Source organism: Pempheris klunzingeri, chromosome 6 (assembly GCF_042242105.1).
Source record: "Pempheris klunzingeri isolate RE-2024b chromosome 6, fPemKlu1.hap1, whole genome shotgun sequence".
NCBI lineage: Eukaryota > Metazoa > Chordata > Actinopteri > Acropomatiformes > Pempheridae > Pempheris > Pempheris klunzingeri.
This window is the reverse complement of record NC_092017.1, coordinates 9,434,149-9,448,337: the sequence shown is the minus strand read 5'-3', so window position 1 is coordinate 9,448,337 and position 14,189 is coordinate 9,434,149. Positions and strand designations below refer to the sequence as shown.

Genomic DNA, 14,189 nt, shown 5'->3' with positions numbered 1-14,189 from the left:
CATTTGTAGTCTCTATTTAATGTATGTTACAGTGTTGACTATCAGGACTGAACAAGGCTCAGACTGGTGAATACATGGATTTATTTTAAAATCAAACCAGGATGAAATCAAGGTACGGCTTCCGGTTTGCGTGCCTAAACTTCAAAGTAAAAGCGCAAACATACACAGAGGAACAGCGTGTGTGCTGATGAGAGCATGTGTGTGCCCCTCAGTGCAAGAAGTACTCACATCTTTTATTTATGTAAAAGTGGCGTTATCGGTGCAAACATAATCTGTTACAAGTTCAGCATTCAAAGTTTAAGTAAATATACTATCTCAATCATGCCGAGTTTTTGTGATTTCCTCTGACTTGTTATTTTCAATCTCTAACTTCAAGAGCTTTACAGAAGTTAGAGGTGGTGCATGTTAATGATAAGATAGACATCAAACTTGAGCCTCGCTCATCACGACAGTTGTCATGTATTAAAACAAAAAATGTCTACAGTTCAGTTTAGGTAAAATAGCTCAAACTGCTAATTTATTTATAGGAAGTGAAAAAATTTAGATTGTTGGTGGTTCAGCGTGGTACGGCACAGAGGCGGTAAGGTTTGGGACTGAGAGTAGATCCCATCTGGAACTCCAGACTGAGCTGCTCTCCAGAGAGTGCAGAGAAAGAAAACCTCTGAAGGAGGCAGGTAAAGAAGAGGAATAACTCCATCCTGGCCAGCTGCTCTCCGAGACACATACGCTTACCTGAGGACACACAATAAATACAACAGATTCACAGTATTCACACACACTTTTTGAGGGATTCTGTTTGACCATGTTATATTGCTGCAGCTCAAAGTCCGAAACCACCATAAACTACAGTAGAACATGGAGTCTGATCCTCTCCCAACTATTGTGAACAGTTAGTTAGAGATCTTTTTCCATTTTCTCCAGTGAAGCACTTGGTTTGTAGCTCATAACTGGGCTTTAAAGGTCAATAACTACTAACTAACCTGCTGAAAAAGGGATGAAAGTCTCTCTCTTCCTAAATTTGCCGTCCTGGTCCAGAAAATGCTGAGGATTGAAGGAGTGTGGAGTTTCCCACACCGCCTCATCACGCAGAGCTGAGTTCAGCATAGCCATGATCCCGGTGCCCTGAGGAAGTGTTATTGATGAGAAGAGTAAATCAAACATCTTTTTTTCAGATTTTTTGTCTAGTCAGTTTGTTTTAATACACAAAACAGATGAAAATAAAGAAATTACAAAGTTGGACTTCAAGGTTCATTTTCAACCTGGAAAACAACAGTTGATGAAATAACCATAATAAAAAATAATACAATCATTAAAACTATAAATGATCAAAAGCATAGTTGCTTGGTAATAGATGCATAATAAAGTATGTATTAACCTTAAAAACAAAAAGGCTCACTAAAGGTTTAACAATGAAATATCAGGTACGTTAGTAAGACTGAAATGCCATAATAAACAATTACAACTAACTCATTTTTTTTAAGCAGTACATAAGTTGTTAAGATTCTCATAAGAAATTACAAATGTTTTCTAATCTAATAATAAATGTGTTTATAGTACTATTATTAACACTTATAGTCTTATTAACACAAAATAATGTTAATAAGCATCTTATAAGGGCCTTACCTATTAACTAATGCTTATTACAAGAACCTTGATATAAAGCGTCACCAGATTATTTTGGCCAGTTACAAGGTGCAACAAGGTGGAACAGTGGTTTTGTATGTTTTAGCCCTACGATTATCATAAATGTGGAAAAGGATGGTTTTTGAGTTGGTAGCTGAAAAGCACTGCATTCAAAACGTATGCTGCCTGGAAATCCAACATGGAAGACCAACAATAAACAAAATGCTCACATTAAGTAACTCTCTCACATGTGCATCATGTACCTTTGGGATTGTGTACTTGTCAAGCATACTGTCTTTGCTTGCCACGCGGATCACATTAAGGGGAAGGATGTTGGCCATTCTCTGGATTTCATGGATGACTGCATTAGTATAGGGCATGTTTTCTCTGTCAGTCAGAGACGGCTGTCTGGATGAGCCAATGACAGTATCCATCTCAGCCTGGACTCTCTCTGCACACAGTGAAAACATGAAACACTGCTGATAGTGTAAACACATGTCGTAAAATCACATTCATTAGAAAAGGCTTCAATAGACAACATGTCATATTGGCTAAAACTGACACTGTATCCTGACAATAGTACATGAGACAGATAATTTGTGAAAAAATCTGCTTCCTCCGGCTCCTCCTAGTGCTCCTAATGTCATTGGCAAGAATCCACCAGGCCTGAACAAAAACAACCAATCAGAGTGGGGGAGTTTCTAACGGTGTCAATCACTGCTCATGCACACGCTGCACAGCCCCACCTCCCCCACGTATGCACTCAAACACTCAAGCTCAATAGCTTCAGTAGGAGCTTTACAAACACAACAGCTGAGAAACAACCACCAGCAATGAAATAACATGTTGTTTCTCACTCTGTGCAGTATAGTTCTTATTTGTTCTCCATCCCCACCTCTCAGTCTGTGGCTTGCATGACATCTGCAGTGTTACCACCCATTAATCCTTATCAATTATTGTCATTATTGGTCAGGGTGCAGCTTTCCTCCTGATGGTATGATACTATTTTCCTGCAATTGGTTCAGAAATATTGATTGTCGCACTAGAATACACAATTAACAATTTTAATGGTTAATACTTCTTGGGATACTCCACCATAATTTCCACATTCACTAAAATGTGCATGGCGGTAAGAGCATAATTGGGCAGTGTCATTAATTTTGTGTGCACAACTTATTATTACATGCGTAAACGACAAAGTGACCCTGACACTGCAAAACTATGTCAAGATGCTTTCAAAAAAAATTCAGGCATGTGGCAGGACGGATAATACACACACCTTGTATGTGAGGATAGTAGATCATGTACAGCAGTCCCCAGCGTAAAGTAGTGGTGGTAGTTTCAGTCCCAGCACCAAACAGGTCCATAGTGCAAATAGCCAAATTCTGGGAATCAAAACCAGAATCTTCGTCCTCCTTCTATCAATAACACAAAAGACAGTTTCTATCAGTCGACATATTTCATTAGAAAATGCAAAGTAAACAAACACAGCAGAGACACATGAAAACACTCACCTCTCCCATCTCTGTGAGGAAGCAGTCGATGTAGTCTCTTGGTGAGGTGGGGTCATGGCTCTCTCTGTGCTCTTTGATCTTGATTTCTGCAAAGTCAATTAGCTTTTGCATAAGAGTAAACATCCTCCGGTGAGGTCCAGGCAGCCACTTCATCAGCCAGGGAAATAGGTTATAAACCTACAGAGCATGAGGACAGTGACCAGATCATCTTGAACGACAGACAGGAGGAAGCTGTCACAAAACTAATTCATTTTTGCTAGATTTTGCTTTGATTTGAATGAACGTTCCCATCGGTGTCACAATATAACATCGCACATATTGTGATAGTGGATTTTATCCATATAGCTCACCCCTAAACAGAGCCATTACTCATGTCATTATACACACCAGCACCATTACTGCTGCAAATCTAATGCCACATCTAACGCCTTTTTATGTTTGTCTCATTAAATCTCATGTTCATTATAGATCACCTGTATCCACCAATTGGCCTGTAAGTGCATCATTTCATTGAACATCTGAAGAATACTCTGGTACTGCTTGTCAGTGTACTCAAAGCGTTCTCCAAACACCAGGCAGCAGATGATGTTGGACACAGCATTGTTTATCAGGGACTGGACGTTAAAAGGCACACCTAGAAAATAAATACAGAATGTAGATAAGACACAAAGAAATTTTGCATTAAAAAAATGAAACATAAATATGTGTGGTGAGTCACACGTAGAAGACTATTGATTATGTATGATTGTGATTAGGGAGGATTAACGGGTTGGTCAGACAGATACATATATCTGCAGAGTGCCAACCACTGCCAAAATAAAGCAAACAGGTTTGGTCCCTTAGTTAATGAAGCAGTAAATAGAAAGTCACATGCACACGATCTAAGGTGCATGGTTAAAGTCTAAAGTGCTCCACAGTGTTGGTGCATGCTTCTGTGTTGCTGAGCTGGACCAAAAATGATTGGTTAAAGAGAAATCACATTTTCATGAAATCATGTTATGGTAACAAGCCACAACTGGTTAACTGGTTAAGAAGCATTAGCTGATTAGTTGTTGCTTGTGGAAAAAGAAGATTTGTTTAGTGCCTTGCTGAAGGGCAAAAGCCTCTGTGAGATATTGGCACTCCTGCTGGATGGATGGCTCCAAGGTCTTCTTGCCCAAACCAAAGTTTCTGAGTGTGTGAAGAGCAAATCTCCTCTGCTGCTTCCATGCATTGCCATTTGATAACGCCAGACCTTTTGGAAACACAGAACAGCATTAAACCAAAAGTAAGTGGAAGTGAGTATAACTAGCTAAATGACTCATAAGGTGTCAGTCTGATGCTACTGCCCTAACTAACAAACACAACTCACACTACCTTTATTCCCAAACTTTGCATCAAAAATTGGTATGCTGGGGCGATCTATGTAGTCCTCTCCTCTTTCCACCAGGGCCTCTCTCACAAGCTTGTAGCTATTAAGGACCACAATCCTTCCACCAAAGAGCCGAAGGCTGAATATGTTTCCATATTTCTCTGCAAACTGAACACACAGAGCAGACAGGCGATTCAGTTCAAGACTGAGTTAATAAATAAACGGACTTGTAGCAGGAGCACAAGCCCCCTTGCAACGCCAACAGAACAGGCATGGAGGTTTGGGAGTAGCTTCTGAAGAATTATCCTTCCATGTTTGTGGTTTAGTTGTCTTTGCTCATATATTGTAGTCTTTGCTCATATATGAGTTGATTATCCCTGCCTTTTTCCAGTTGTTGACCAAGTCGGACCAGCCCATCAATAGTGTCCACTCTATGGCTTGGTTTGTCAGTGGAGGTGTATCTGTGACTGGGCTGGGTGTGTGAGAGGTAAGTCAAATGTAATAACTGTAACGGGTATATGCAGGACCCAATAGCAGCACAGTTAATGGAAGAGCAGACGACTACCTGCTGGCTGGGTTGATGGGAGGCAGCTGGACCAGAGAGGGACAGGCTAGACTCGTAGTTAAATCCAGAATCAGGGTCAGCAACAGGCAGGCAGACAGCGAAGCAAACAAACCCAAATGGAGCAATCAGGCGGAGAATCGATGACAGGCGGGAGGTCAGGTAGTCAGCAGGCAGGCAGAAGACAGGAAGGACACAGGCGTAGCTCGTGGTCAGGAACAGAAGGCTTAGGTAATTACCAGGGCAGAGACGAGGAACTGTAGTCAGGGGCAAACAGGGTCGAAACGAGGAAATCAGTCCGAACAGGAGTGCTGGAAGGTCAGGCATGGCGCGAAGACAATCTGGCACTGAGTGAGTCTACTGCTGAGCCTAAATAGGCAGGTGAGTGTAATTGAGTGCAGCTGGGGAACCAGGTGAGGGTGATTGCCACTGATAGGGAGGCGTGGCCAGGTAAGTAGGTCAGAGAGTGTGGAAAAATACCAGGAGCAGCAGACCAGCACAGCAGATTGTGACAGAACCCCCCCTTCAAGGGACGGCTCCTGACGTGGACGGTTGTGGACCATAGCCCTCCCAGTCCACCAAATCCTGGATACCCCTCCCCCTGCGACGAGACCGGACCAGGTGATGGACGGTGAAGGCAGGACCACCATCGATGAGGCGAGGCGGAGGAGGAGGAGGAGGAGGAGGAGTAGCTGGTGCTCTCATGGACAGGTTTGACTCTGGAGACATGGAACGTAGGATGAATTCTTATTGAGCGAGGAAGTCTCAACCTCACCGCTGTAGGACTGATTACCCACTCGATGGTGAATGGACCAATAAACTTGGGGGCCAACTTCTTGGACTCCACCCGGAGGGGAAGGTCCCGGGTAGAGAGCCACACCTTCTGGCCAACCCGGTATACTGGAGCTGGGGAACGACGCTGGTTGGCGGACCTAGTGTAGCGATCCACAGAATGTTGAATGTTAGAGCGAGCCCTAGTCCAAGTCCGTTGGCAACGCCGGATAAAGGCCTCCACGGATGGGCAGGAGGCCTCCTTTTCCAGGACAGGGAACAGAGGAGGCTGGTAACCATAGGCACACTGGAATGGAGAGAGGCTAGTGGCAGAACTGGTTAGGGTGTTGTGGGCGTACTCCACCCAGAGGAGTTGCTGGGACCAGGAGGAGGGATTCTGGGAGACCATACAGCGTAGGGCAGTCTCCATCTCCTGGTTCTTGCGTTCAGTCTGACCATTAGACTGGGGATGGAACCCAGAAGAAAGGCTGGCAGTGGCTCCCAGCAGACTGCAGAACTCCCTCCAAAATACAGAAGAGAACTGTGGTCCTCGGTCAGAGACCTCATCCACTGGAAGGCCGTGGAGGCGGAAGACGTGGACCAGGACCAGTTGCGCTGTCTCCTTAGCTGAGGACAGCTTGGGCAGAGGAACAAAGTGGGCCATCTTGCTGAAGCGGTCCACGATGGTTAGGATGGCTGTGTGACCATCAGAGGGCGGAAGACCAGTAACAAAGTCCAATGAAATGTGGGACCAGGGGCGATGTGGGATGGAAAGAGGCTGTAGGAGACCAGCTGGAGCTTGACGGGGGGGTTTTATGTTGGTTACAGACAAGACAGGCTTTAACAACGTCCCGAGTGTCCTCTTCCACGGATGGCCACCAAAACTGTTGGAGAAGAGCATTCAGCGTACGCTGGGCTCCCAGATGGCAAGAAAACCGGAACCGGAATGTGTGGACCCATTGAAGCACCTCTGACCTCAGACCAGGAAGAACAAACAGGCAATTAGGGGGACAGGCGCTGGGGCCTGGTTGGCCCTCGTTGGCGGCTCTCACCCTCTCCTCGACATCCCAGGTAAGTGTGGAAATGACAAAGGGAGACGGAAGAATGGTCGAGGACCCATCAGCTGAGTCCTCTGCTTTCTGGAACTGTCGGGAGAGGGCATCAGGCTTAACATTGCAGGTTCCTGGTCGGTACGAGAGAGTGAAATTGAAACGGGTGAAAAATAAAGCCCACCGGGCCTGCCGGGAGTTCAGTCTCTTGGCTGTGCGGATATACTCTAAGTTTTTGTGATCAGTCCAGACAAGAAATGATTCCTTAGCTCCCTCCAGCCAGTGGCGCCATTCCTCCAATGCCAATTTCACCGCCAACAGTTCTCGGTTCCCACTATCATAGTTGTTCTCCGCAGGGGACAGACGTCGGGAGAAGAAGGCACAGGGGTGGAGCCTCTGGTCAGAGGCTGAACGCTGGGACAGGACGGCCCTACCCCTGAATCAGAAGCGTCTACCTCCACCACAAACTGACGGTCTGGATCAGGCATTTGCAGAATGGGGGCTGAGGTAAACCTTGACTTCAGAGTTTCAAAAGCCTTGTGGGCGTCAGGTGACTACAGAAAAGGAACCTTGGAGGAGGTGAGGGCAGTGAGAGGGGCAGCCACTGAGCTGTAATTGCGGACAAAGCGACGGTAAAAATTGGCAAATCCCAGGAAGCACTGTAGCTGCTTACGGTTCACAGGAACAGGCCAGGAGGAGACGGCAGAGACCTTTGCAGGATCCATCTGCATGTGGCCCTGCCCCACGATGTAGCCCAGGAAAGGGACAGATTCAGCATGAAACTCGCACTTCTCTGCCTTGGCAAACAGTGAGTTCTCCAGCAGGCGCTGGAGGACTGACTGGACATGGTGGATGTGCTCCTCTCGAGTCTTTGAAAAGATGAGTATGTCATCAAGGTACACGAAGACAAAGTGGTTCAGCATGTCACGGAGTATGTCATTCACCAGGGCCTGGAACACAGCAGGAGCATTGGTGAGCCCAAAGGGTGTGACCAGATATTCATAATGTCCAGTAGGGGTGTTGAACGCCGTCTTCCACTCATCCCCTTCTCTGATGCAAACAAGGTGGTAGGCGTTGCGGAGGTCAAGTTTGGTGAAGATTGTTGCCCCCTGTAGCAGTTCAAAGGCAGAGGACAGGAGTGGCAGGGGGTAACGGTTTTTTACAGTTATGTCATTTAAGCCCCTGTAGTCTATGCACGGCCTCAGAGTCTTATCCTTCTTATCCACAAAAAAGAATCCAGCTCCAGCAGGGGACGAGGAAGGGTGGATGATTCCCGCCGCCAAAGAGTCATTAATGTAGGTGTCCATGGCTTTTCTTTCAGGGGCGGACAAAGAGTAGAGGCGCCCCCTCGGAGGAGATGTGCCTGGCAGAAGGTCGATGGCACAGTCATACGGCCGGTGTGGAGGCAGAGAGGTCGCTTTAGCTTTGCTGAAAACCTGGCGGAAGTCGTGGTATTCAGGAGGCACCCTGGAGATGTCAGGTGGGGTGCTGGAGCAGGGAGAGTGGACTGGAGAACAAGCCTGTTTCAGACAGGTTTGGTGACAGGAGGTTCCCCACTCCAAAATGACTCCAGTGGACCAGTCTATGTGGGGATTATGTCGACGGAGCCAAGGGTAACCCAGGATGACGGGTTGGTTGGGAGAGTTCAAAATGTGGAACTGAATAGTTTCATGGTGGTTACCTGACAGAAACATGGGAACTGGAGCGGTCTGGTGAGTTACAGTCCCCAGCTTGTGGCCATCCAAAGCTCTGGCAGGCACCGGATGGGGAAGTGGCACCCGTTTGAGCCCCAGCTGTCGCACAAGTTCCCCATCCATACAGCTGGCATCAGCTCCAGAGTCTATAAGGGTGGCCAATGTGTGTGGGCCGTCAGTCAGGAGAAGCTGGGCTTGGACTAGCAGTCTCTGGCGGGAAGGCTGGGTTGAGGTTGGGCTCACCAGTATCTCCCCGACTACTGGTGAGCCTTGGCTTTTACTGGGCAGCTTGAGACAAAATGGCCGGCCTGACCACAGTACATACAAAGACCAGCTCTGCGCCGACGATCCCGTTCCTCTTGGGTGAGGGAGGTACGGCCCAGCTGCATAGGCTCGGAATCCCCCCTTGGCGACCCCGACGTGGAAAAGGTGCTGACAGGGCCCCGCGGGAGTGGACAGATGGAGCAGGATGGACGGGGTTCGATTGCCTCTCCCGGCGGCGGGCCTGGACTCGGAGATCGATTCGCGTCGCAAGTTCAATCACCTCATCAAGCGTGACTGGGATGTCATGTGAAACCAACTCATCCTTCACGTAGTCGGCCAGTCCATGAAGAAAAGCATCACAGAGGGCAGCAGAATTCCAACTACTCCGGCTGGCCTTGGTGCGGAAATCGATAGAGTAGTCAGCCACTGTGCTGTTCCCCTGTCGCATGCTCATCAGTCCCCGTGCCGTCTCTGCGCCGCATGCTCCTAGCCCAAACACTTTTCGCAGCTCCTCAGCAAAAGACTGGAATGACACACAGGCAGGAGACTCTCTCTCCCACTCGGCAGTTCCCCACAACCGTGCTCTGCCCGTCAGGTGGTTGATAACGAATGCCACCTTAGCTGCCTCCGTGGCGAAAGTGCGAGGTTGCAGGGAAAACAACAGGGAACAGTTTGTGATAAATGGCCCACAAGTCTCTGGATCTCCATTGTAGCGCTCAGGGACTCCCACCTGCGGCTCTGGCGCGTCCCTAGCAAACAAAGAAGCAGGAGCCGGCTGGACAGGTGGAGCTGGAGGAGAAGGTGGGGGAGCAGCCTGCTGGGAAAGGAGTGTGGTCAGCTGCTGGAGCTGCGAGGCTAGTGTGGCTAACGCCTACCCATTAGCCGCAGCAACCTGCCTGGTTTCAGCAACAGCTGCTGCCAACAGCGCCTCATGCTTCTGGAGGGCGCCTTCCACCGCCTCCAGGCGATCCAATGCAGAGGGGTTGTGCGCTGGGTCCATTTCTGGCCAGATTGTACTGTAACGGGTATATGCAGGACCCAATAGCAGCACAGTTAATGGAAGAGCAGACGACTACCTGCTGGCTGGGTTGATGGGAGGCAGCTGGACCAGAGAGGGACAGGCTAGACTCGTAGTTAAATCCAGAATCAGGGTCAGCAACAGGCAGGCAGACAGCGAAGCAAACAAACCCAAATGGAGCAATCAGGCGGAGAATCGATGACAGGCGGGAGGTCAGGTAGTCAGCAGGCAGACAGAAGACAGGAAGGACACAGGCGTAGCTCATGGTCAGGAACAGAAAGCTTAGGTAATTACCAGGGCAGAGACGAGGAACTGTAGTCAGGGGCAAACAGGGTCGAAACCAGGAAATCAGTCCGAACAGGAGTGCTGGAAGGTCAGGCATGGCGCGAAGACAATCTGGCACTGAGTGAGTCTACTGCTGAGCCTAAATAGGCAGGTGAGTGTAATTGAGTGCAGCTGGGGAACCAGGTGAGGGTGATTGCCACTGATAGGGAGGCGTGGCCAGGTAAGTAGGTCAGAGAGTGTGGAAAAATACCAGGAGCAGCACACCAGCACAGCAGATTGTGACAATAACCTCCCAGAGCATTTCATACATACATTCACGGGTGTGGTAGTGGGGGGAAAGGTGGACCTGACTACCCAGGGCCCGAGTAGGGAGAGGGGCCCATGAAAATGCTGATATATATATATTTTTTTTTTGGGATGTTTTCATTTCGAATGAATTGGGCCCTCCAATTAATTGGTATCAATATATTGATAACATCAACTGAGAGAATGAACTTTATGTCAAAGTTCTCCCAACATATTGGACATTCTGGGGGCCCCTCTTGGAGGCGCAAAATGGTTTAGTCCGCCCGACAGCGACCGGCGACAAGTGTAACGTCAGTGAGCCCAGATTGAATGACCTGGGGGCTAGACATGATGCTGCCCAAAAAGCACAAGTCTGGGTATCAGAAGAGGAAAGAAAAAGAAAGAAGGCAGAATGAAGGGAGGCAGTGGCAGCTGTTGACTGCTTTCTTTCCCAAAGGTGAACCGAGTTTGCTTGTTATGCAAAGTCCAATTAAAGTTAACGATGTTTGTATGCTCACGTGAAGTCTTTAGCTTACCTAGTTGCCAACCAGGCTGCTTGCGGCTGTACGTATAAAGACAATTATGGGCCAGCTAACGTTAGCTGTCAACATTAACCAGTTGCAGAAACAAACAGTGGCGCTGGAGCAGCAGGAGCAGCAGTGGCCAGTCCTGGCGGCTCTTCTGAAGATGAGGCTCAGGCTGAGATTAGAGATGAGCAAAGACAAGGTGAGATCGTTGTTCAAGTATTCAAGGGCGAGCTCCCCCCTCCGACTCCCCCTCAGGGCCGGCTCTAGGCATAGGCCATATAGGCAGTCGCCTGGAGCGCCAGCTGCTGGAAGGGCGCTGCCGGTAATAATTTGTATCCCCGAGTGGCGCCCCCCATCTGTCTGCCGCTGTCGAGACGCGCGCGCACCCCCCCCCCCCCCCCACCCCCCGTCCGGCGCTCCTGAGACGCGCGCGCGCCTATTCCCCCCCGCGGCCTACACCATGGATGGCTATTGAGAGTGAACAGGGCCCAGAAATTGGTGCTACACCCCTGCATACATTACACACAAAAGAAGCTGGTTGGTAAATGTAAACATGGACAGGAAAAGACATTTCAGTTAGTTCCTGGAGGAAAATATCTCTGTCAGATCACTCAACTTGGACCCGACTAATGACTGTTTACACCTACATAAGAAGAATACCCAGGGGGAAATTGTCTAAACAACAAACTATTGTTTCCTTTTTCAATTAATCTGTAGATTATTTTCTCTGGTAACTGATTCATTGTTTCATCTATAAGATCTCTTAAAATAGTGATAAATGACCATGAGCTTATGTCATATATGGGGTCCTGAGCTGCAGCATTAGGTGGGTTAACTATACCATTATTGTTTTATTGTTAATTGTTTACTGAACATGAATGCAGAGATTGGTTTGCTTTGAGGACTAAAGTTTACATGACAGTAAAATGGGGTGAAAAAGTGAGGTGTAGATTATTTGTTTCACCCTCTGGCTTTGCCATGGTCTGGAGGGTTGTGCCTTTTGTGTGGTTTGGTTTAGTAGGGCTCATTTTTATTTTACACCATACACCACTATACTTTCACACATTCATGCACTCACCCTGATTGATCATTTCATAAATATAGTCAATGAATTCTGATGCTTTTTCTGTTTGTTTGTTATTCCAGGTACAACTGTGTGTATTTCCCTCCTTTTTTTATGGCCTAAGAGCTCAGTCGTAACAATGTGGACCCAATACACTACAGTTTGACATTATCAGAGTGTATCTAGATAACATTTGATGCAATGACTTGCAATGTAATACCTGATTGTGAAAATACTGTGGTGCCTGTAAAAGTCCTGCACTGAAAATGTTACTTATTAAACGTATGCAAGTACAATCACGGAAATGCAATAAACCATTAAAAGTAAAAGTAGTCAATGCACAAAAAACGTCCTCTGTGACTGTTATATCTTATATAATTAAAATATAATTACAATGCATTAATATGAAAGCAGGATTTTACTGTTGTAGTTGGTTGAGGTGGAGCTTGTTGCTTTATATTGGACAGCAACTGACTGTTTTCACTATGAATTAATCTACTGTTTATTTCACCTCATTAATCGATTAATTGTTTGGTTTGAACAACAGTTCGAACTTCAAAATTATATATATATATATCATACTAATATAATAACTATATTAATTATATTATATATATAATAATGAAAAACATTTAATTATTTCAATCTTAACTTAAAGTGAAAAGAAATAAATTAATCAACCAGTCGTTTCAGCTTTACTTGTATTTACTGTTGGGTAGTTTCATTTGTAACAAAACATTTTATGAGCTCTTCATGTGTTCTGCATGTTGTTTTGCACTAGTACAAGTCTGCAGATTTGTACATAAGTCCTGTACTTCAGTGAATGTACTTAGTTATGTTCCACTATTGGACACTTTATACTGACAGTGATACACACCTCTGTAAACTGCAGGTGGATTCTGGAGGCGTCTAATCGAAGAAGGTCTCCAATAAAAGGAAGAGCCCAGGGTCCAGGAGGAAAGTTTGTCGGCACTCTGTTCTTCAAAACATCAGTCAACAACATAAAAACACATAGAAATACTAAAATGCTCCAGCCGTCCATCCACTCCAGCCCCAGTGCTCCGAATAAAGTCCCCATTTGTCGACGTATTTATCCTATTTTACGTTTCAGTGTTGACTGTCAGGAGTAAACTGGGCTCAGTCAGGTGAGTTCACTGCATGACCTTGTACCAGAACCAGGATAATAACAGGATAAGGCTTCCGGTTTGTGTACCTGACCTTCAGAGTAAAAGCGCAAACATACATGCCCTTCAGTGACTCAAATCTTGTATTTATCTTTTATTTATGTAAGTATTAATGTTATGTAAGTGGCATCGCCATAGTGTAGAAATAATCTGCTACAACTAAGTTCTTTAGTCAAAATTTAAACATACTAAAGTATTAGCATCAATATGTACTCAAAGTGTGTGGGGTTTTCTCCTACAGTCCAAAGACATGCAGGTTAACTGGTGACTCTAAATTGCCTGTAGGTGTGAGTATGAGTGTGAATGTGAATGGTTGTCTCTGCAATATTAAAGGTGCACGAGTTGGTGCCTGAGGTGTACCACCAGAGGTTTGGGTCATGGGAAAAATTCAGACACATGTTGAGTTTTGCCAAGTTCACTGGGCCGTTTACAGTTTTACACCAGGTTTCAGATAAAAGCTATTTGCTGTCAATGCTGAAGAATAAAAAAAAACTCCCAACTTTTCAGTGTAAATCCTCTGAAACCATATTATACATCACTGCTGTGTGCACCTAGTAGTAAGGAGTGTTAAGAGTGTGATAAACCAGGTTCAGTGGTTGCTACTGTGGGGAATACTGTTAATTCTTCCTCTACACAGGAGGATGATGGGGTTGCGTCACCTGATGCGAGGAAAGTTAAAGAGAGACATTGCGTTGTCTGGAGGCTGGGTTTGGCCATCTGCCTGAGGAAACATGCACTGAGCTGTCTGTGCTTATTAATAGTTATCTGTGTTTGTTTAATGAGACAACAAGCCAAGCCACATTTATAGCATGACAGTGATGTAGGTGAAGCGCCACCAATTTGGCAGCTTTTTTACTCTGTATCTGAGGAAAAGCACAAGGTGATGGACTCTGAGATAAAGTGTATTCTTGAGAATGTTATTACAGAATCCTTGTCTTCTAGCTGGACGTCCCCTTGTTTACTCGTGGAAAAGTCTGGCAGGGGATCACGCAGCCAGTG

At 46.3% G+C, this 14,189-nt stretch overlaps 1 protein-coding gene across 1 annotated transcript; it reads right to left on the bottom strand.

Moving 5' to 3' along the window:
- Positions 1-66: 66 nt before the first annotated feature.
- On the bottom strand, positions 67-13,138 carry LOC139202260 (cytochrome P450 2J4-like). Its single transcript, XM_070831647.1, has 9 exons — positions 12,884-13,138; positions 4,494-4,656; positions 4,222-4,371; positions 3,611-3,771; positions 3,138-3,314; positions 2,903-3,041; positions 1,887-2,074; positions 981-1,122; positions 67-732 (listed from the first exon to the last, which is right to left on the bottom strand). The coding sequence occupies exons 1-9, from the start codon at positions 13,082-13,084 to the stop codon at positions 557-559; spliced, it is 1,497 nt and encodes a 498-aa protein (XP_070687748.1). The 5' UTR covers positions 13,085-13,138; the 3' UTR covers positions 67-556.
- Positions 13,139-14,189: the final 1,051 nt, after the last annotated feature.